The sequence below is a fragment of the Rhinatrema bivittatum genome, chromosome 12, assembly GCF_901001135.1.
Source record: "Rhinatrema bivittatum chromosome 12, aRhiBiv1.1, whole genome shotgun sequence".
In the NCBI taxonomy this organism is placed as follows: domain Eukaryota; kingdom Metazoa; phylum Chordata; class Amphibia; order Gymnophiona; family Rhinatrematidae; genus Rhinatrema; species Rhinatrema bivittatum.
Window position 1 is genome coordinate 67,714,208 of NC_042626.1, and position 20,452 is coordinate 67,734,659.

At 40.1% G+C, this 20,452-nt stretch overlaps 1 protein-coding gene across 4 annotated transcripts in view; it reads right to left on the reverse strand.

Moving 5' to 3' along the window:
• MARCH10 (membrane associated ring-CH-type finger 10) overlaps positions 1–20,074 on the reverse strand; it is a 140,613-nt gene extending 120,539 nt beyond the window's left edge. For all 4 annotated transcript variants that reach the window (XM_029573957.1, XM_029573956.1, XM_029573955.1 and 1 more), the window contains exons 1-2: positions 19,931–20,074; positions 1,368–1,474 (exon numbers count right to left, since the gene is read on the reverse strand). In XM_029573957.1, coding sequence (XP_029429817.1) covers positions 1,368–1,474; positions 19,931–20,021 — 198 coding nt within the window. In that variant the 5' untranslated portion in view covers positions 20,022–20,074. The remainder of the gene's footprint in view (positions 1–1,367; positions 1,475–19,930) is intronic.
• Positions 20,075–20,452: the final 378 nt, after the last annotated feature.

The following is a 20,452-nucleotide window of genomic DNA, read 5'->3' on the forward strand; positions in this document are numbered from 1 at the left end:
GATGGAGAGTAGGAGTGATAAGAAGAGGGGGCTCGTGCTTAGGATCGTGTGAACAGCCAGGTCTTGAGGTTCTGTCTGAATTTCTTGGAGCAGGTTTCAAGGCGTAGTTGGGTGGGCATAGAGTTCCATAAGGAGGGTCCAGCTAGGGATAGCGCACGTTGTTTGGTGGCTGTTAGATGGAAGAGTTGGGGGAAGGTGTGTGAATGTTTGCTGAGTAGGGCGTTCTGGTAGGTCTGGAAGAGGAACGGATGTGTAAACAGTCTGAGAACCAGAGCATGTCTGGATTGTGGATGGCTTTGTGAATAAGGGTGAGGGTTTTAAATTGAATTCTGGCTGTGATGGGGAGCCAATGAAGTTGTTTGAGAATAGGTGTGATGTGTTCTTTTCTGCGGGTGCCTGTTAATATCCGTCCTTGTAAGTAGAAATTTTATTAGTAAGAAGAAATTTTATTTACAATAATGAAAAATGTATAAAAAAAAGTTATGTGCTAGCCTATGATTAGAAGGCAAGGAAGGCATTTGACATGCCAGTAGTGCCTATTATGAATGGCTAAGATTATTTAATTATACCCATACTTCTAATGAGGGTTCTGTTTGAAGCTCAAAACAATCTATGCTATAGACTACAACCTAACAGTCAATACAATAACAGAAAGTATACTACAAAGTATACTAATTCCTCCACCCAGTTTGAATATCCTTGTTTTATTGTAACTTTCGTGTTTCTCTTCACTTGTTACAGTTTTTTAGTTTATTTTCATTTTACACCCCCTGTTAAATGTAAACCAGCATGATGTGATTCTTATCTTGAATGCCGGTATAGAAAAACGCTAAATAAATAAAAATAAATAAAAGTAAAAACAAACATGTGTACAAAACATGTATAATATATAGCAGCAGAATAATATTAACAAGAATCTAAAAAGGGCAATTGGCAAACAAACTGAAACTAGTATTCTTGAAACTAATATTCTTAAAAAACCAAAGTACTAATAGTGCAACTAAAACCCGCTAAATCTGTTATTGCATGAATCTTTTTCAGGACAAGGACGGATGTGATATTTTCTATCATTTCAAAGGCAAGCAGCTGCATTCTGAACTAAATGTAATTTACAATTGCCCATCTTTGTTAGACCACTATAGAAAACGTTCCAAGCAAGCTCTTCAAGGAGGTCTTGAGGCCTGAATCATACCATTATCTGCCCACCTGATGGGCATTTTCCAAGGAGATCCTTTCACCGGGCTTATCTGCAGAAATGGCTTTGAAGATTATCCAGAATTAGTCTTTTTTTTATTTTGCTCCTGGATAACTCTGAAAATGAACTACCTGCAGCCAGATGCTTTGCAGTGTGGTTAATAGCTCCGTACCTGATATTCGGAATCGATCCTGCGCTGCATCTCCTTCATGTGGCGAGGGTCTGTGACTGCTTTCTGTCTCTCCCATGCCTCATGCATGACGGCTGGCAAACGGCAGCCTGCAGACAGGTGCAAAGCAAACACGTCTAATTTAAACTCAAAGGAGGGGACGCTTTGGCCTATGTTATCTTGCCTTACTTGCTTATCCTTCATCAGGATCTGATTTTATAGTGACACTGAAATTATACAGATCATGGATGAAGCAAAAATGTGTAAGTAACCTTCTCAAAGCTGAGCACTTGCTTTTAGAATTTTCTTTTTCTGTACTCTAAGTTTAGATTATTTTGTAATTGCATTAATATTTTAAGGACTTAAAAGACCCCAAAGGGATTTTAAACATCTCTATCATATCACCCCTCAGTCGTCTCTTCTCCAAGCTGAACAACTCCCCTATGAGGAAAGACTAAAGAGGTTAGGACTTTTCAGCTTGGAGAAGAGACGACTGAGGGGGGATATGATAGAGATGTTTAAAATCATGAGAGGTCTAGAATGGGTAGATGTGAATCGGTTATTTACTCTTTTGGATAATAGAAAGACTAGGGGGCATTCCATGAAGTTAGCATGTGGCACATTTAAGACTAATCGGAGAAAGTTCTTTTTTACTCAACGCACAATTAAACTCTGGAATTTGTTGCCAGAGGATGTGGTTAGTGCAGTTAGTATAGCTGTGTTTAAAAAAGGATTGGATAAGTTCTTGGAGGAGAAGTCCATTACCTGCTATTAAGTTCACCTAGAGAATAGCCACTGCCATTAGCAATGGTAACAAAAATAGATTTAGTTTTTGGGTACTTGCCAGGTTCTTGTGGCCTGGATTGGCCACTGTTGGAAGCAGGATGCTGGGCTTGATGGACCCTTGGTCTGACCCAGTATGGCATTTTCTTATGTTCTTATGTTCTTAAGTCCTAACCTCTTTAGTCTTTCCTCATAGGGGAGCTGTTCCATTCCCCTTATCATCTTGGTAGCCCTTCTCTGTACCTTCTCCATCACAATTATATCTTTTTTGAGATGCAGCGACCAGAATTGTACACAGTATTCAAGGTGCAGTCTCACCATGGAGCGATACAGAGCCATTATGACATTTTCCGTTTTATTCACCATTCCCTTTCTAATAATTCCCAACATTCTGTTTGCTTTTTTGACCTCTGCAGCACACTGAACCGATGATTTCAATGTGTTATCCACTATGACACCTAGATCTCTTTCTTGGGTTGTAGCACCTAATATGGAACCCAACATTGTGTAATTATAGCATGGGTTATTTTTCCCTATATGCATCACCTTGCACTTATCCACATTAAATTTCATCTGCCATTTGGATGCCCAATTTTCCAGTCTCACAAGGTCTTCCTGCAATTTATCACAATCTGCTTGTGATTTAACTACTCTGAACAATTTTCTGTCATCTGCAAATTTGATTATCTCACTCGTCATATTTCTTTCCAGATCATTTATAAATATATTGAAAAGTACGGGTCCCAATACAGATCCCTGAGGCACTCCACTGTCCACTCCCTTCCACTGAGAAAATTGCCTATTTAATCCTACTCTCTGTTTCCTGTCTTTTAGCCAGTTTGCAATCCACGAAAGGACATCGCCACCTATCCCATGACTTTTTACTTTTCCTAGAAGCCTCTCATGAGGAACTTTGTCAAACGCCTTCTGAAAATCCAAGTATACTATATCTACCGGTTCACCTTTATCCACATGTTTATTAACTCCTTCAAAAAAGTGAAGCAGATTTGTGAGGCAAGACTTGCCCTGGGTAAAGCCATGCTGACTTTGTTCCATTAAACCATGTCTTTCTATATGTTCTGTGATTTTGATGTTTAGAACACTTTCCACTATTTTTTCTGGCACTGAAGTCAGGCTAACCAGTCTTTAGTTTCCCGGATCGCCCCTGGAGCCCTTTTTAAATATTGGGGTTACATTTGCTATCCTCCAGTCTTCAGGTACAATGGATGATTTTAATGATAGGTTACAAATTTTTACTAATAGGTCTGAAATTTCATTTTTTAGTTCCTTCAGAACTCTGGGGTGCATACCATCTGGTCTAGGTGATTTACTACTCTTCAGTTTGTCAATCAGGCCTACCACATCTTCTAGGTTCACCGTGATTTGATTCAGCCCATCTGAATCATTACCCATGAAAACCTTCTCCATCACGGGTACCTCCCCAACATCCTCTTCAGTAAACACTGATGCAAAGAAAACATTTAATCTTTCCGCGATGGCCTTATCTTCTCTAAGTGCCCCTTTAACCCCTCGATCATCTAACGGTCCAACTGACTCCCTCACAGGCTTTCTGCTTCGGATATATTTTAAAAAGTTTTTTACTTCTTTTCAAATTCTCTCTTAGCCTGTTTTATCAATGTCTTACATTTAACTTGCCAATGTTTATGCTTTATCCTATTTTCTTCTGTTGGATCCTTCTTCCAATTTTTGAATGAAGATCTTTTGGCTAAAATAGGTTCTTTCACCTCCCCTTTTAACCATGCCGGTAATCGTTTTGCCTTCTTTCCACCTTTCTTAATGTGTGGAATACATCTGGACTGTGCTCCTAGAATGGTATTTTTTAACAATGACCACGCCTCTTGGACATTTTTTACTTTTGTAGCTGCTCCTTTCAGTTTTTTTCTAACAATTTTTCTCATTTTATCAAAGTTTCCCTTTTGAAAGTTTAGCACGAGAGCCTTGGATTTGCACACTGTTCCTCTTACAGTCATTAAATCAAGGAGATGAATAATGCACCTGTACAGGTCTGTGGTGAGGCCTCATCTGGAGTACTGTGGTCAGTTCTGGAGACCTTATCTCAAAAAGAATAAAGGACAGGATGCAAGCAGTCTAGAGAAAGCCAATCAAAATGCTGTGGTCTACACCAGAAGACCTGTGAGAAGAGACTAGAAGATCTAAATATGCATATCCTGGAGGAAAGATGGGACGGGAGATATGATACAGATTTTTAAATACCTGAAAGGCATTGATACACAAAAATCATACTTTTTCCAATGGAAAGGAAGCTATAGAACTAGGGGTCATGACATGAAACTCCAAGGGGAATGATTTTGAACCAATATCAGGAAATATGTCTTCATGGAAAGGGTGGAGGATACATGGAATGGCTTCCCAGAAGAGGAAGTGAAGACAAAAACAGTAATGAAATTCAAAAGGGTGTGGAATGAACACAGAGAATCCCTTGTGGCTATAGGATAGAAATGAAGAAAAGGGGTAATCTATATCAACTGGGATGACCTGCACAGAATGCCAGTTACTATTTATAACAGAAAAATAGTGGAAAGTGTTCTAAATATCAAAATTACAGAACATATAGAAATATGGTATAATGGAACAAAGTCAGAATGGCTTTACCCAAGGCAAGTCTTGCCTCACAAATCTACTTCACTTTTTTTGAAGGAGTTAATAAACATGTAGATAAAGGTGAACCGGTAGATGTAGAGTATTTGAATTTTCAGAAGGTGTTTGACAAAGTTCCTCAAGAGAGGCTACTAGGAAATGTAAAAAGTCATGGGATAGGTGGCGATGTCCGTTCATGGATTACAAACTGGTTAAACGACAGGAAACAGAGAGTAGGATTAAATGGACAATTTTCTCAGTGGAAGGGAGTGGGCAGTGGAGTGCCTCAGGGATCTGTATTGGGACCCGTACTTTTCAATATATTTATAAATGATCTGGAAAGAAATACGACGAGTGAGGTAATCAAATTTGCAGATGATACAAAATTATTCAGAGTAGTTAAATCACAAGCGGATTGTGATAAATTGCAGGAAGACCTTGTGAGACTGGAAAATTGGGCATCCAAATGGCAGATGAAATTTAATGTGGATAAGTGCAAGGTGATGCATATAGGGAAAAATAACCCATGCTATAATTACACAATGTTAGGTTCCATATTAGGAGCTACCACCCAAGAAAGACATCTAGGCGTCATAGTGGATATCACATTGAAATCATCGGTTCAGTGTGCTGCAGCAGTCAAAAAAGCAAACAGAATGTTGGGAATTATTAGAAAGGGAATGATGAATAAAATGGAAAATATCATAATGCCTCTGTATCGCTCAATGGTGAGACCGCACCTTGAATACTGTGTACAATTCTGGTTGCTGCATCTCAAAAAAGATATAGGTGCGATGGAGAAGGTACAGAGAAGGGCGACCAAAATGATAAAGGGCATGGAACAGCTCCCCTGTGAGGAAAGACTAAAGAGGTTAGGACTGTTCAGCTTGGAAAAGAGACAGCTGAGGGGGGATTTGATAGAGGTGTTTAAAATATTGAGAGGATAGAACGGGTAAATGTGAATCGGTTACTTACTCTTTCAGATAATAGAAGGGCTAGGGGGCACTCCATGAAATTAGCATGTGGGGCATATTTAAAACTAATCGGAGAAAGTTCTTTTTCACTCAACGCACAATTAAACTCTGGAATTTGTTGCCAGGGGATGTGGTTGATGCAGTTAGTGTAGCTGGGTTTAAAAAAGGATTGGATAAGATCTTGGAGGAGAAGTCCATTACCTGCTATTAATTATTAAGTTGACTTAGAAAATAGCCACTGCTATTACTAGCAACAGTAATATGGGATAGACTTAGTTTTTTGGGAACTTGCCAGGTTCTTATGGCCTGAATTGGCCACTGTTGGAGACAGGATGCTGGGCTTGATGATCTGACCCAGTATGGCATGTTCTTATGTTTTATGGCAAGCTATTGTGTCTTTAGAATCTTCTATTTCTAATTTTACAAAGATACTTATGGACACTAACTCCAAGGTTTTGGCTAATGTTGATTCTATCTCTCGGTATGGAACACAATTTGAAGTGGTGGATTCACGGTTTACTGCAGTGGAAATTCAACAAACCTTGGTCCAATTCGATTTGATTACATCAAAGAGGTTGGAAAATATTGAGAACTCTCTAAGGAGTTACAGCTTGTGAGTTTTGAATTTCCTGATTATAAAATCTTTTCCCACTACAGATTTATTAAAAAGTTACCTCTCTCAAGTACTGAAAATTTCTGAAACAGTAATGCCTGTGATCGCTAAGTCATATTTTCTTCCTAAGTCTGATGGAATTTAACTCAATTTCTGGAACAGTCGTATGCGATGGTAGTTTCTAGAAGAGGATCTCTTTTGGTCGCATTTGCTTTCCTATCTGATCTTAACACTTTTCCCCCGATTTTCCTTCGCAATCGAGATTCCATGGACAGAAGATATGGATCTTTCCAGATGTTACAAGATCTACTCAACACCGGAGAAAAAAAATTTCTATCAATGCGTGATGAGGTTCTTTCAAGGGGCGCCTATTTCATATTGTTGTATCCATGTAAATGCCGTGTTAAATATGGGAATGTTAATCAGAAGAAAAACTAACTGAAATGGATTACACCAACTGCTGCTCCGCGACCATAGCATGGATGCAAACAACTAAGAATTTAGCTGATGAGATAAACCCAATAAAATATATTAAAATAAACGAACCCAAAGAAACAAAACCCTGGCATAATGAAAAGATAAAGGAAGCCAAAAGAGATCTGACGAAAAAAAGAAAAAGAATGGAGAAAAAACAAAACATCTGAAAACCTAACTAAATACAGAAAACACCTGGCCTATTATAAACAAGTTATCCTCAACGCAAAGAATATTACAATACTAAAATAGAAAAATTTGCAAATAACCCAAGAACCCTTTTCACCATTGTAAAAAATCTCACTAATGACAAAATTGATTCTCCCCAAAACCTACCAGTAAATAGATGTAATGAAATAGCCACGTTCTTCAATGACAAAATTATGAACCTAAAAAACAAGATTCCAAACACAACCAAACAAAACATTAAAATGCAAAAAAGAGACGCTAAACAACGGACGGAATTCAATGAAATATCAGAACTAGAAGTCAAAACCATGCTAAAAAGAATAAACCCTGCCCCACATGCATACGACATAATACCAACCATGGACATAAAAAAAGTAGCCAACACAGGCTCCCCGATACTAACAAAGATTATCAATCTATCCTTATAAGAAGGAACCATGCCAGACACACTAAAAGGGGCAATCGTAAAACCAATTTTAAAGAAAAAAAAACAGTGATCCGAGCATCCTGAACAATTATAGACCAGTATCAAACTTACCACTAATCGCAAAATTAATAGAAAAAGCTATACAAAATCAGCTAGCAGAACACTTAGAGACCAACAATATCCCATACCCATCACAACATGGCTTTCGCAAAAACTACAGCACAGAAACTCTACTGCTCGCCCTAACAGAAAACATCATGAGTGCCTTCGACAGCGGTAAACAATACATCTTAATGATGCTAGACCTATCAGCGGCATTCGATACTGTAAATCATAACATCCTACTAAATAGATTAGAAATAGGATTAAGTAACAAAACAATCAAATGGTTCAAATCATATCTAAATAATAGATACTACCAAGAACAGATCAAAGACGTAATGTAAAAAAAAAAAAAAACCTTTAAACAGGAGTCCCACAGGGATCAGCCTTATCGGCCACACTATTTAAAATATACCTGCTGCCACTATGTCACCTGCTAGCTGGTCTAGGCATCTCACACTACATATATGCTGATGATATTCAACTAATTTTACCCATTGATGACAATTGAAAAGACATTGAACATAGCCAACATGTATCTGGATGTCATCAAACAGTTACTAAACCAGATGGAATTAGTTATTAACATAGAGAAAACAGAATTCCTACATTTAGAACGTAAAAACATTGAAATCATTCAAAACCCAATCATACTCAAAAACAACCAAAAAATAGAATTAGCAGAGAAAGTAAGAAACCTTGGAGTGATAATTGACACAGAGCTTAACCTGAAACAACACATATCTTTTAAAGTAAGGGAAGGATACGCCAAACTCATGACTCTTAGAAGACTAAAACCACTACTAACAACTAATAACTTCCGAGCAGTGTTACAAGCTCTAATTTTCGCTAGCACTGATTACTGTAACGCCCTCCTACTTGGTTTACCATACACCACGATTAGACCACTCCAAATACTGCAGAACACGGCCGCAAGAATTCTGACTGGTAAAAGTAAAAGAGACCATATCACTGAAACCCTAGCTGAACTACACTAGTTAACCATCGAGCAAAGAATACAATACAAAACTCTATATACCATACATAAATTAATACATAATGAAAAAGCTGAATGACTGAACACAGCCCTTTGCGTACACGTCCCTCACAGAAACCTGAGATCAGCAAATAAAGCTTTACTGACCATCCCCTCAATTAAAACAGCAAGACTAACCCAAGTAAGGGAAAGAGCGCTTTCCTTAGCACGACCTATGCTATGGAACTGCTTGCCTGTCAAGATCCGCTTACAAAGAGACATCAAAACCTTCAGAAAAAATTTTAAAACATGGTTATTTAAACAAGCGTACAACAAAGAGAAAGGAGAGTAGAACACAAGGAAAATGGGAGGCGATCTGGAGGACACCCACGCACACTACCCTAATCTATACGGGTATGTATTTTATTTTTATATATTTTCGCTCACCACCTAAGAATAAGATACTATAAGTTATCTATTTTAAATCTGTCACTGATAAGAATGGACATGATGTATCACACCCACCATTGAGTAATTATAACAGTTACTGTAAATTGTTGGCACCTGTTTAGTGGATAGAAATCAAGATATTTTTCCAACATTAATGTTTGTGCCTTATTGTAAACCGTTGTGATGGTACCTAACTTAATGACGTTATAGAAAAGTTTTTAAATAAAAATAAATATCTCTTTTTTGAGCCTTCACAACTTTGTGTATTTTTAGATTCGCACACCTAATAGGTCTGTGAGGTTAGGCAATAGATGATTATTGGGGTGTTTTTCTCATCTATTTCCTTTTATATATTCCATTGTTATTTGCGCTTTATAAAACTCCTCCCCCCCCAAATTTCCTTAGGCACAGGGCACAGATTACAATTTATCCTTTTCTTGTGTTGGACAGTATTTCCCTTTGAATTATGACTAATTGTAACTGTATCTGATTATTCCTTGACATCATGTATGATGTATTCCGTGGTTGTCTTTATTGTAAATGCAATAAAAAATAACATAAAATAAAAAAGACAACTGATCAATCTGATATTGTGTGCTAGATAATTAGCAGGTGTAAAACTGTGTGAATAAGTTGCTTGATGTATTTGCAGAAATCTCTTATAAAATAACTTCCACATGTAACTCTTGCCCCTTTATTGCACAGGTAAATGTGTGTATGAAGCCGAAAATACACATGTGCAGTACTTTTGCTATTTAGAAAATAGCATGCACGCAAATACAAGCTGCTTATGTGTGTGTATATGCTTAATTTTATGTGCGTAATTCTTTTGAAAATTACTTCCATTTATGCACGTAATTCCTTTGAAAATTACTTCCACAAATTGCACCAATTTTCAAAGTGAACTTATGCATGTATGCTTTGAAAATTACCCACACATTTACACCTGTTAATTTATATACAATTGTTTTCTGGCTGGATCATTTGATCTTTCTCTGCCATCCTGACTATGTTACTATGTTGTACACATACTTTTGAAAATCCAAAAGTATGCACATAATACAAACCTCTCCCCACTCCTGCCCTGGGAACGCCTCCATTTAGTCCAGGTAAATTAACTCACGTACATGACATAGCCATATAAGTTTAACTGCATATCAGGTGCACAATGTTACAGCAAGTCATTTCTGTGGTAAAGCAGCTGTTGCAATGCCTTTGAAAATTACTTTCTGTAAGCACTGCTTCTCAATGAAGTCCTGCTAAAGCAAGAGGCATGGTATAGGCCAGTGCTTTTCAAACCCAGGCCTCAGGGACACACCTCTAAATAACCAACTAAATACGGCCCTTAATGACCTTGGGCAAGTCACTTTACCCTCCATCGCCTCAGGTACAAACTTAGATTGTAAGCCCTCTGGGGATAGGAAAATACCCACAGTACCTGAATGTAAACCGATGTGATATCTCTGATCGAATGTCAGTATATAAAAATAATAAATAAATAAAAATAAAACACCTAGCCAGTCAGTTTTCAGGAGATCCACAGTGAACATGCATGAGAGAGATATACACGCACTGCCTCCATTGTATGCAAATCTAGCTCATGCATATTCATTGTGGATCTCCTGAAAACCTATGCATGAGCTAGATTTGCATACAATGGAGGTAGTGCGTGTATATCTCTCTCATGCATGTTCATTGTGGATCTCCTGAAAGCCTATGCAGGACAGGTTTGGGAAGCACAGGCCTATACTGATATTTAGTTCTGTGCATAATTTTTGAATGTTAGAGGACAATGGCCAACAATGTCATTTTACTGAGCCTGATCATGGAATCAGCTGAATATCTGATTCACATCTACCACCAGCTATACATATTATACAATAAACAATTATCAAGCCGATGCAATATAGTGCGCTCGGCCGCCCATCCAAAGCCCCTTATGCAATAAGGGGATTAGCATGTCCAAAACACGTGTCCAAAGCAGTGTGTAGTTAATAGTGCTCATCACATATAAATTCATGTTGATGAGGCTATTAGCCCTGATGCAAAAAAAAAAAATGTGCATCTGCCCCGGAGCAGGTGTTAACTTTAGGGGCTCCTCAAGAATGAATAGAAAAGCAGAAAATACTGCTTTTCTGTTCCTTTTTTTGGTTCCCCTGAATTAATATTGAGGTGATATTCAAGGAAGAACAGAAACAAGGAATAAGGGAAAAAAAAAAAGTTGCCAGTCCTTTGCCAGAAAAACGGACACTCATAAAATTGAGGGTCTGTTTCCCTAACCCGCAATGACACCCACCTCTCCTGGGTGCACACTGCCAAGGAGGTGCTAGGAGCGCACAGTTTTCCCCTAGTGCCTCCTTTTTACTGCAGCAGCCCATTTAAATATTGCATCGAGCATCCCGAAATGGTACATCAGCACGTGTTAGGAGAGCGGGCACTCAATCATGAACACCCCTTTTCCATGCACTGATATTGCATCAGCCTATCTGTGATCATTTTATTGTAAAAAAAAAAAAAAAAAAAAGCTGCCCAGAATGATACTGACCACAGCTGTGGTAGTGTAAGGATGGGATTTGTAAAGACCAATAGCCTACCAGTGCAGGGCGTGAAGACTAGCACCATACTACATTTTAAATATGCTTGGAATAGACACAGAGAGCAGTGGAAGAATGGGGGTGAGAGGATCTATCTTCTCAATGTGGTGGGGAATCAGCCAGGAAGACAGATTGGATGGGCCTACTCCTCCTTAACATATACTATGCCAATCTCCTGAATAGATGAAGGATATATAAATGGATTTTCCTATCTGCACAGATTAAAAGTTATGATATTAAGTTGCATGGAGCATGATATGAAGGAAACATGAGAAAATACTTCTGTATAGCAAAGGTAGTAGATGCCTGCCATAGATACCAGCAGTGGACGTGCCAACACACACAGTGAGAGAATTTAAATAAGCCTGAATCAGCCGCAGCGTACAGTGGTGGTAAGAGCAGCTGGGGGCGGTTATAGAAAAAAAAAGGGAAGGGGGTTGAGTGATTGCTTTGCACAGCCATTGGGAATTTTAGAGGGTCAAAAAGGGACATAAAAGCTAATGATTAGAGAGTGGTGGTCCGGCTCTATCAAGGGTCCAAGAAGGCTGGAGTATTATGTACAAAGCAACCATGGCTATAATCTTAACATTGATGGGCTCGAGGTGGCTGGATGAACAGTGGTAGTAAGTTTTATTTTATTTACATTCAGTGAATCTACAGATGAACACACATAATACAAACCATATAAATCGTCCATCCATAAAGAATTGTAAAATGCAGAAAGGAACTTGAATGCTCTTAGGGATGGGCACAGCCACCTGCCTCTCACTCCCCCCCCCCCCCCCCCCCCCCCCCCATATAAAATGGCAGGAAGCGGCAGGACCACTTTAACCATGCTTGGGACAGATGTAAGGCATAGCAGTAGCAACAGAATTGAAAGGTGTAGTAAGAAGATGAGGGCGGGTGTTTGGATGAAGGTGGGGACTCCTGTCTGTTCATCTACCCAAACTGCTAGCGAACTAGGGAAGAAGCAGCTCAGCTGGGCAGACGGGAGGAACCAACTGGTCCCTCTCTGTCCATGCCTACCCTGTTATGATTTTACTGCAGGTGATCAGCAGCACATGAAAAGCCTGTTAGTCATTTTAGATTTTCTTGGGGGGGTTGCCTTTAAGGAAAGATATAGGACTGATGATATAATTAGAACGGGATCAGACGGTGATGAACACTGACAGAACCTCCCTCCCCCTCGGATGGAAGGACGTTGGATGTTTTACTGGTGCGGGCGCACAGATGCTGAGGAAGGCCATGAGAAGCAAGCGGTTACCTGGCAGCCTCCTGCCGTAGCGAGCTATGGATGGCTTTCTGCCCGCCTTCAAGAGCTGCGGGCCCGGTCTGCTCCCCGCTGTCCCCCGGCGGAAGGGCACTGAGACGGGGAGAGGGAACGAAAGGAAGAGAAAGCGTCCTCCCGTCTCCAGAGCAACCGTCCCCCAATCCCCGCCCGCCGCTTGCGTCTGCGCCAGCCCTAGGAGGAGGCGCGAGGGCGTGTCTCCTGGCGCATGCGCGCTCCCTCGGCTGCCTCCGCCCGCCCGCACAATTCGCTCGCGTTACCCAGTAATGGCTGGCTGTGGTTTAGAGCCTTCGCGGGGGGGCGGGCGCCGCCTAGTGACAGAGGAGGAAAGGGTGCAGGGTCGCCTCTTCGCCTGCCTAAAACGGACAAATTCGTTTTCGGTCTTTGGTGTTTTTTTGTTTCTTTTAGCCTTGCAGTTCCTTTCTCTCCAGCACTTGCCAACGGTAAAAGAAAACATCCTCGTTACCAGAGACTTAGGCAGCTGGGGCCGCAACATCAGTGCGGCTCCACCCAACAGTCTGATTCAGTCCTGGTTTTCCATAGTGCATGCCGGGAGATGTAGTCCCTGCTGTCGCTTAGGGCCAGTTATAGCAGGGTATTAGTGGGTGTGATTTGCTCTTATGTAATTGTATGCTTTATTTTATAGTTTCTATGATTGAAGTTATTGTGATTTATTATGTGTATTTTATGATATAACCCGCTTAAATAAGCCTTGATGTGGCTTCTTAAGAGACTGCGAATACTCACTGGGCTCTCTCCCTTCACTTTGTTTACGTTGCAATTGTGGGATTCATGGAAATATTCTTTGGTGGGTAAGAAGGAATAATTTTTCTTAGGACACTCGAGGTATAATACAGATTTTCCATCGGAGTAGATTCTCCAGAGATGGCATGGTTTGGGGTTATCTTCTAAGGGCCAGGTTAGGGGTAGTACATGGGTGTTGATTTTTGAGGATCTTAGCCGGAAGTTCCATTTGATTGATCGGGATAAGTCTCCCTACATGCGATTATTTCATTATATGATTAGAATTGACCCCATGAAAGATTAATCTCTGCTGGAGGGCTATTGTGAAAAAGCAGGAACTATTAGAGAGCTGTTATTAAAGTTGTATGTAGGGTTGAATGAGAGTTGCTCTCTAAGCCTCCACATATTGTAGCTTGGGAGGACCTGTGAGAATGTTTAGATGAATCCGCTTGGGATCTTTGTTTTCTGTCAGTGGGGAGAAGTTTCATAACAACTCTACTGGTTGAAAATGGCTATAAATTGTTTTGATGGTATCTTATGCCAGAGAGACTTCAAAAAATGTATCCTGATGCTAAATTGGATTGTTGGTGTTAGTGTTAGCTGGGGGGTTAAGGTATCCTATATCAGCAGTTCCCAAAGCTACCACAAGTCAGTCCAGTTTTTAGGATATCTTCAATAAATATGCATGAGATAAATTTGTATGTACTTCCTCTATGATATGCAAATTTTATCTCGTGTATCTCTGCCATCAACCTCTTCACAAGGGTGGTAGCAGAGAGGAGGCTGGAAACTTCAGGCCAGTTAGCCTCAACTCAGTGGTGGGAAAATTAATGGAGACTTTATTGAAGGAAAGGATAGTGAACTATTTACAATCTGGTGGGTTGCTGGACTCAAGGCAGCAAGGATTCACCAGGGGAAGGTCCTTCTAGACAAATCTGATTGACATTTTTGATCGGGTGACTAGAGAACTGGATCAAGGAAGAGCGCTCAATATGATCTACTTAGATTTCAGCAAAGCTTTTGTTACGATCCCACTAGGAGGCTTATGAATAAAATGAGAAGCTTGGGAGTGAGCGCCAAAGTGATGGCATGGATTACAAACTGGTTGACTGATAGGAGACAGCGTGTAATGGTAAATAGAACCTACTCTGAAGAAAGAACTGTTCACTGAGCCGACGATTTTAAAGTATTATCCACTATGATGCCTAGATCTTTTTCCTGGGTGGTAGTTCCTAATATAGAACCTAACATCATGTAACTACAGCAAGGGTTATTTTTCCTATATGCATCACCTTGCACTTATCCACATTAAATTTCATCTGCCATTTGGATGCCCAATTTTCCAGTCTTGCAAGGTCCTCCTGTAATGTATCACAGTCTGCTTGTGATTTAACTACTCTGAATAATTTTGTATTAGCCGCAAATTTGATAACCTCACTCGTCTTATTCCTTTCCAGATCATTTATATATATATTGAAAAGCACCGGTCCAAGTACAGATCCCTGATGCACTCCACTGTTTACCCTTTTCCACTGAGAAAAATGACCATTTAATCCTACTCTGTTTCCTGTCTTTTAACCAGTTTGTAATCCACGAAAGGACATCGCCTCCTATCCCATGCCTTTTTAGTTTTCGTAGAAGCCTCTCATGCGGGACTTTGTCAAACGCCTTCTGAAAATCCAAATACATTGCATCTACCGGTTCACCTTTATCCACATGTTTATTAACCTCCTTCAAAAAAATGAAGCAGATTTGTTAGGCAAGACTTCCCTTGGGTAAATCCATGTTGACTGTGTTCCATTAAATCATTTCTATATGATCTATGATTTTGATCTTCAGAATAGTTTCCACTATTTTTCCCGGCACTGAAGTCAGGCTCACTGGTCTATAGTTAACCGGATCACCCCTGGAGCCTTTTTTAAATATTGGGGTTACATTGGCCACCCACCTTACTACCATAAGAAGCTTGCTGGCAGATTGGATGAGCCATCTGGTCTTTTTCTATTTACTATGTTATGTTATTGTGGAAAATCTGACTGGTTCGGGGTCCTCCAGGATAGGTTTAGGAGCCACTGCCTTATGCAAAATACATATATGTTGGGGGACTCAGTTACTTCAGAGACATCTGTGAATATCAGTCTTCTAAGGTTTAAATAAATGATTCTTGGATATTAAAAACATTTTCTGCCTTCTATACATGATTATTATTTCAATATTCTCATGTAATGGATCTTTAATTGGTGACTGTTGGACTACTCATTGTTTTCATTTTAATACAGATTTAAACAACTTTGGGCATCCAATTACTCTGACTTCCAAAGGAAGGGAATTCCAAAGGCTGGGTGCTGTAATGGAAAAAATGCGTTCTTGAGTAGCATGACTCCTCGCCTGTTTAATGGGAGGAATATCAAATAGTGCCCTTTATGAAGACGTCAGATTTCTTATTGGCTCATATGCCCGGAGTATTCTGTTTGCCCATTGCAGTGTTTTTAAAGTTAAGAACTTGGGGGTCAACATGGCACTTTTGTACTTCTCCATTTAACAGGCAGCCAGTGGAGACTGAAAAGAGCGGGTGAAATACAGTCATTTCTGCCTGTGCCTATAATCTCGCTGCAGCTTTCTGCAGTAGTTGCAATGATTTAATTGAGGAATCAGAGAAGCCAATGTACAGCAAGTTGCAGTAATCCAGTGCAGTCAGTAAAATTGCCTGCACTACTGTCCAGAAATTATGAGGGAGTAATAATGGTTTCAAATCCCTTAATAGGTGCAGTTTATAAAACCAGCACAGACCACAGCTCTAATCTGCGGTATACAATCCAGTTTGAAGTCAATAAGTACTCCTAAACTACATGCACTCTTTGAGATACAGATAGGAATGTCCTCTATTTGAGTAGTCAAAAGAACCTCAATTAAATCCTTGCACTGAATAACTATAATTTCTGTTTTTGCAGGGCTCAGGGCTAGCTTGTAGTTAAGCCATTGTTTGATGTTATTTCTACAATTAGAAATTGAGTCTGAAGTATCAGACCAAGATTTGGCACTTGAAATGAAAACCTGGACATTGTCAGCATAATTACGATAACCGGAGCATAGGGTAGAAAGAACTTGACAGATTGGTGCCAAGAATATATTAAAAAGCAGAGCCAATAGGGCCGATCCCTGAGGAACTCCCAAATGTATCAGGAACCAGTCAGAGCCTTCTCCCTCCGTCCTTATCATTTGCTGTCTGTTGGTCAAATAGGAGTAGACCCGTTGCCAAACAGTGCCAAAAATACCTATCTCCTTCAGTCTATGTAACATAATCTTGTGATCAACCGTGTCAAATGCGGATGATATATCCAACCTGACAAGCACAAAACCCTGGGTAGATTCCAGGCCTCTCCTGATGGAATCTTATAGAAAAAGCATTTGCCTGTATAAACGTTTGAATTTTACTCTAATAAATTTAAATTGCAAAAAAAAACCCCAACTAACTTGCTTAGATATTTTTGATAATGCGTGAAATAAATATTTGAAATACAATAAATACAATTAGAAAGAGAAATCCCTGCATGCACTGGGGCAAAACCAGGCCTGGATCTGCCCGTTCGGTTCACCTGGGGTGAGGTGGCGACCCTGCCAGCAGAATGCAGAATAGGGAAGGGGGGGTTATAAACACCCGAGACTCAATAAAATGCAGAATTGGGGAGGGGGGAAACACCAGAGATTACAGCAACGTCCAGAATACAATTTGGGGTCTTAATTTCTGCTGGAATGTTTAACATAGAGTGGAGAAAAATATAAAAACAATGCCAGCAACATGGTGCATGCTTCAGCTTACTGTACCTGTGAAAGCCTCTGCTCTGAAATTCAGGAAAGGAGTAAAAACTTGGTTATTTAGCTAAGCTTTTGATTAGTTTTCTCTCTGATTATTAGAGTTTTAAATTTACTAGATTCTGGATCAGATTTATTTTTAGAATTTTATGGTAGCTATTTAATGACTTTATTAAAGATCCTGTTTATGTATATATGACTGTTCTATTTTGTTATGCTATTTAAATGCTTAATTACTTTTTAGGATTGTATTTTTATGACTTTTTTAAAATTAATATTTAATTTGTGACTTACAATGACAGTTCATTATAAACTATTTCAAAAAAGGCAGTATAGCAAGTCTAATAGTAAACTAATAATAACCCACTAAAAAAGAAACTAAACTCTCAATAGGAAATAGCACGTCTTGATGCTGAATCCGTCTTGTTAGTTAACTCCATGCTGGCTGTAGCCCGCATTGAGGTGTGCGGTCACAAGGTACAGAACTGGCCAGTCCTGCACGTACCCAGCTTTCAGGCCGATTCAGTAAAGTCCGTGGGAGAGCGGGCAAATGCCCGTTCTCCCGGCGCACACACAGACCACTCGCCTGTGCGCGCGATGCAGTATTTAAATTAGGTCCGGAGCGGCGGCTGTCAGCGGGTTTGACAGCTGACGCTCAATTTTGCCGGCGTCGGTTCTTGAGCCTGCTGACAGCTACGGGCTCGGAAATCGGACACCGACAAAATTGAGCGTCCGGTTTTCGACCCGACAGCCGCCGGCCGACTTCAAATTAAAAAAACATTTTTTTTTTACTTTTTTTTACCCTTTGGGACCTCCGACTTATTATCGCCATGATATTAAGTCGGAGGGTGCACAGAAAAGCAGTTTTTACTGCTTTTCTGTGCACTTTCCTGGTGCCGGAAGAAATTAGCGCCGACCTTTGGGTAGGCGCTAATTTCTGAAAGTAAAATGTGAGGCTTGGCTGCACATTTTTACTTACTGAATCGCATGGGCATACCTAATAGGGCCCTCAACATGCATTTGCATGTTGAGGGTGCTATTAGGTTCGGCGGGTTGGACGCGCGTTTTCTGCCCCTTACTGAATAAGGGGTAAGGGAAAACGCGCGTCCAATGACTGTATCGGCCTGTTTGTTTGCACATATGCAGAGGTCAAAATCAAAAGCGACTAGCCACCTAACTCCAATGTCGTTTCACTAAGCAGTGTGTTTGGCTTCCCAAAATCTGGGCAGTCCTGGGGAGGGGGAGGGGGAGGGAATGCATGAAGGAAGGCCACATGGCTTTAATTTTCAGCACTAGCTAGCTAACTTTGCTGGCTGTCACTAGGCAAGGTCATAGCTGGCCTATTTTCAGCCATAACCCTAGACTGCTAGATTGATGCTGCAAATGAGGATTGCTGGCTATCTTGGCTGCTCAGCTGCTCTTTAAAAATCGGCCTTGTGGGTTTTTTAACAACCATTTTGGCTGCATCCTTTTCCGAAGGATTTGTATAGAGCTTTTTTCCCCTGATAATTTGATTATTTTTTGGACTTTGTGGTGATTATTTATTTACTTGGCTTTATTGCCAGATTCCTTGAATACAAAATTCACCAAAAACAGTATACCATACATGAAAGATAGCAATGTATGAACAAGGTCATTTGCACTCACATTTGTGCACTTGGATAATTTTGTAACATCCTGCATAAATAAGAGGACAAAAACACGCATAAGTTACACCAATTTTCAAAGCCACCTTGTGCCCGTAAGTTTCCTTTGAAAATTATCCCCCCAGAAGTGCCCGCATACAATTAACCTCTGCGCAGAATTTTTTCTTGAAATTTTGTGTGCATACTTTTGAAAATGTAAAAGTATGTGTGTATAAGTCCAAATCTCTCCCCACCCTTGCCCTTGGGGATGCCCCTCCACTCAGTTTGAGTAAATGTCCCCGGATAGAGAGCATAGCCATGCAAGTTTACCCATGTAGTGGGCAGCATTTCCGTGGGTAAGGCACCGTTCCATTACGGACTGACTTTGCATTATTGCTTGCAAGAATTTGCCATAATTCCTTTTAAACATTTGCACAAAAGGTTATGCATAATGTTATATGTGCGAAGACAATCAGAGCTTACAATCTCCCTTGGCTTCTTAGTCTTGCGAGAGGGGGGATCGGTGAGCTATCCACCACCATGCCAGAGGAAAGCACTGACTTCCATGTTTGTTCCTGTAGCAGATCTTCTGATATAAATATTATCTCAGAAAGAGCCTCAAACCTCTGGGCAGACTGGATGGGCCAACTGGGTATTTTTTATTGTCATCATTCACTGTATTGGTAATGGTATGTTTTGAAATTAAAATATTGATTTTCTTTTGCTTGAGGATTCTTTGTGTTAGGCTTTAAAAGGCTGCTAGCACAAGTCTTGGGCATTGCCTAGAGACTGAGTTAAAACAGAAATATTAAACTAAACTCGCCTCTGGGACCTAAGCCAGAGCAGAATTAGAAAACCATTAAGCTGTATGCTTTTAACAGGCCGTAGTCGTTACCTTTTAAGAAGATGTCAACATTGAGGTGTGGAAGTCTGTAAAAATCCATGGTCCATATTGGCTGGGAACAAGGTCCTGGCCCAGGGGACATAGGTGCTTCGTGATGTGCATAGGAAGTGGTGATGTATTCCCTGTTACCTAACGGTTTATTGCTCCCTCTAAGTCAGCTTCTAAATCAAGGTCATCAGATCTAATTTTGATGTCACAATATGTCGGATGAATCACTTTGTGCATCATAGAATGAGCTGGGTTTTATAGCAAAACACCTGTCATTGGGTTTCTGTTTGAAGGTAAAATACCTTGGCTGCCCAAGCTGAATCCTTTCAGAATATTCCCTTTATGGGGGGGGGGGGGATGCTAAGAGGGTAAAGGTAGTGTAACTTAATTGCTCGCTATTTTTGGATGCACTATCTCTCTTTTTGGACACACGTGCCTTCTCTTGTAATGAACAGTTTGGTTCTATGATAACAGGATGATTCCATTGTAAAAGTGGGGGTTATTACAGAATGATAAAGCTTAAGC